This window comes from Colobus angolensis, unplaced genomic scaffold, assembly GCF_000951035.1.
Source record: "Colobus angolensis palliatus isolate OR3802 unplaced genomic scaffold, Cang.pa_1.0 Scaffold11, whole genome shotgun sequence".
NCBI lineage: Eukaryota > Metazoa > Chordata > Mammalia > Primates > Cercopithecidae > Colobus > Colobus angolensis.
The window spans coordinates 4,224,524-4,227,718 of record NW_012112030.1 but is presented as its reverse complement, the minus strand read 5'-3'; the positions used below and the strand labels follow the sequence as shown (position 1 = coordinate 4,227,718).

At 45.9% G+C, this 3,195-nt stretch overlaps 1 protein-coding gene across 3 annotated transcripts in view; it reads left to right on the top strand.

The window, feature by feature from the left end:
- TMEM52B (transmembrane protein 52B) overlaps positions 1–2,673 on the top strand; it is a 20,090-nt gene extending 17,417 nt beyond the window's left edge. For all 3 annotated transcript variants that reach the window (XM_011952723.1, XM_011952727.1, XM_011952719.1), the window contains one exon: positions 1,414–2,673. In XM_011952723.1, coding sequence (XP_011808113.1) covers positions 1,414–1,637 — 224 coding nt within the window. In that variant the 3' untranslated portion in view covers positions 1,638–2,673. The remainder of the gene's footprint in view (positions 1–1,413) is intronic.
- Positions 2,674–3,195: the final 522 nt, after the last annotated feature.

The window sequence follows — 3,195 nt, the reverse complement described above, 5'->3', positions numbered from 1 at the left end:
GCCACTGCACTCCAGCCTGGGTGAGCGACAGAGCAAGACCCTGTCTCAAAACAACAACAACAACAACAACAACAAAAATAGAATGATATGATGTGTTGCTGTTCACCGTTCCTACCTCCCCTTTCTCACTGTCATCTTAGGAAAAAAAGATAACCAAGGCTGGGCACCATGGCTCAGGCCAAGGTGGGCAGATTGCCTGAGCTTAGGCGTTTGAGACCACCCTGGGCAACATGGTGAAACTCCGTCCCTATTAAAATACAAAATTTAGCAGAGCGTGGTGGCACGGGCTTGTAGTCCCAGCTACTCGGGAGGCTGAGGCATAAGAATCATTTGAGCCCAGGAGGCGGAGGTTTCAGTGAGCCGAGATGGCGCCACTTCACTCCAGCTTGGGCTACAGGGTGAGACACCATCTAAGAAAGAAAGAAAAAAGGAAAAGAAGAAGAAAAAGAAAAATTAAAAAAATATCTGAGCATGGTGGCTCATGCTTGTAATCCCAGAACTTTGGGAGACCGAGACAGGTGAATCATTTGAGGCCAGGAGATCAAGACCAGACTGGCCAATATGGTGAAACCCTACCTCTAATAAAAATACAAAAATTAGCCAGGCATGTTGGCACATGCCTGTAATCCCAGCTACTTGGGAGACTGAGGAAGGAGAGAATTGTTTGAACCTGGGAGGTGGAGATTGCAGTTAGCTGAGATTGTGTCACTGCACTCCAACCTGGGTGACAGAGTGAGACCCTGTCTTAAAAAAAAAAAGAAAAGAGATGAGGTAAAAATAAATAATCCTAAGGAGTCTATAGTATCGGGGGCTGGGGGAAAGGGATCTAAGTCTGAAAGGGGAAAGGGCAAGGTTGAGATGCAGAAGCATTCTTGGCCGGGCGCGGTGGCTCACTCCTATAATCCCAGCACTCTGGGAAGCTGAGGCGGGTGGATCACCTGAGGTCGGGAGTTTGAGACCAGCCTGGCCAACATAGTGAAACCCCCTCTCCACTAAAAATACAAAAATTAGCTGGGTATGGTGGTGCGTGCCTGTAATCCCAGTTACTTATGAGGCTGAGGGAGAAGAATCACTTGAACCCAGGAGGCGGAGGTTGCAATGAGCTGAGATCCGCCGTTGCACTCCAGCCTGGGCAACAAGAGCGAAACTACGTCTCAAAAAAAAGAGAGAGAGATGCAGAAACATTCTTTAGATTATTTGAGGATACCATAGAAAACAGGTCCTTCTAGCAGAGCAGGAAGCCGGGGTGTAAACATGCTTCAAAGAATACTTATAAAATATGGCGCAAGGAGTGACAATGAGTTTGGACACTTGTTAAAAATGAAGCGACAGTTAAGTGTGAAGTAAGTCTGTGCTGTCTGAGGGTGTCCCATTTCCCTTAGTTCCTTAGCTCTGTTCCTTCTTTCTTCACAGCTCTGCAGTCGGTGTTTGGCCCTGCAGCTCGGAGGATCCTGGCTGTGGCGCACTCCCACAGCTCCCTGGGCCAACTGCCCTCCTCTTTGGACACCCTCCCAGGGTATGAAGAAGCTCTTCATATGAGTCGCTTCACAGTAGCCAGGTGTGGCCAGAAAGCACCTGATCTACCCCCAGTGCCTGAAGAAAAGCAGCTGCCTCCAATAGAGAAGGAGTCAACTTGAAGAGTTGACTCTTGGAACTGATGAGAGCTGCCATTTTATAAATAGGGGTGGAGGTATGTCCAGAGTCTGTGGGAAAATGGAACACATTATTTTCTAACCCTCAGAAGTTTTAGGATGGCGTCTAACACCATCATTCCAGGGAAAGATGGTTCTTACTCTTCATTCACAGGCCTTTATATCTTCTGATACAGAATGCTCTAATTGGGAACTCTTAATTTTTTTATCCAGTAGTCAAAATCTGCAAGTAATCTCTAGCCAAGCTGATTACCACTAAACCAGGAAAACATGAAGGTGTCTTGAATTCCTTCAACTGTTGAGTGCATATAAAATTCCTATATCCACATGATACTGCCAGTTGCGTCTCTCTGTGTCAGCTAATCCATTGCGATAAACTGGAAAAGAAAGACAACAGTGTTAGCACAGCCATCAACATTAATGCACTGAATGCATGCATCTTTCCTCCTGAGACAGCAATCAATTTTACACCAAATGACAACGATCATCTTAGCACAACATACCCACCCGGATATCTAAAAGCTAGGGATGGGACTGCTGATAGGGGCTAAAAGAACACAGTATAGTATTTAAGTGCCAAATATCAGTCTTTCTTTCCTCTGGTCCTGCCAGAGTATGAAAAACCATACTCACAGAACCATACTGTGCAGTAACAGTTGGATTAATTCTTCAGTTCCTCTGCACCGCAAACACATACGTGTGCACACATGCATGTACACATGCGCCCTGTTTTAACTCTAAAGGTTTAAATAGTGTTGCTTTGCTTCTTTCCTGTTTCGCCTGGACCACTTAAAGCCACACCACCTCTGTAGTGACTCACGCTAGTCTCTAGTGGTGGCCCTCACTGCCACCTAGTGGAGCCATGGTAGAAAATACGCTCTCTCCTTTGAACCTGTCTGCACATCTCTCCAGTTCTTGGAGCAAAAACTAAATGCTGAGCTAAGCCTGGATGGAATGCTTCCCAGGAATCATGCCGCAGTGTAGTGCTAATCCATCCACATATCATACCACCTCCCAAAGTATTATTGGAAAATCGAGGAAGTGATGCATATTTGGGGGAAAAACTACTCACCTTAGATAAGAAATCCTTTTTTTTTTCTTTTCCTTTTTTTTTTTTTTGAGATGGAGTTTTGCTCTTGTAGCTCAGGCTGGGATGCAATGGCATGATCTCAGCTCACTGCAACCTCCTCCACCTCCCGGATTCAAGCGATTCTTCTGCCTCAGCTTCCCGAGTAGCTGGGATTACAGGTGCCCACCACCATGCCCAGTTAATTTTTGTATTTTTAGTGGAAAGGGGGTTTCACCATGTTGGCCAGACTGGTCTAGAACTCCTGACATCAGGTGATCCACCCCCCTCGGCCTCCCGAAGTGCTGGAATTACAGGCCTGACCCACCGCTCCTGGCCTGAAATCTTTAAAGCAGTTTTCTCACCTAGAAAACAGGGAATAATAACACCTCAGAAGGTTGTTGTGAAGATCAAAGAAGCTAAATATATGCGGCATGATTTGTAAAGTGTTATGCATATGAATGTTATTCTTCCTAC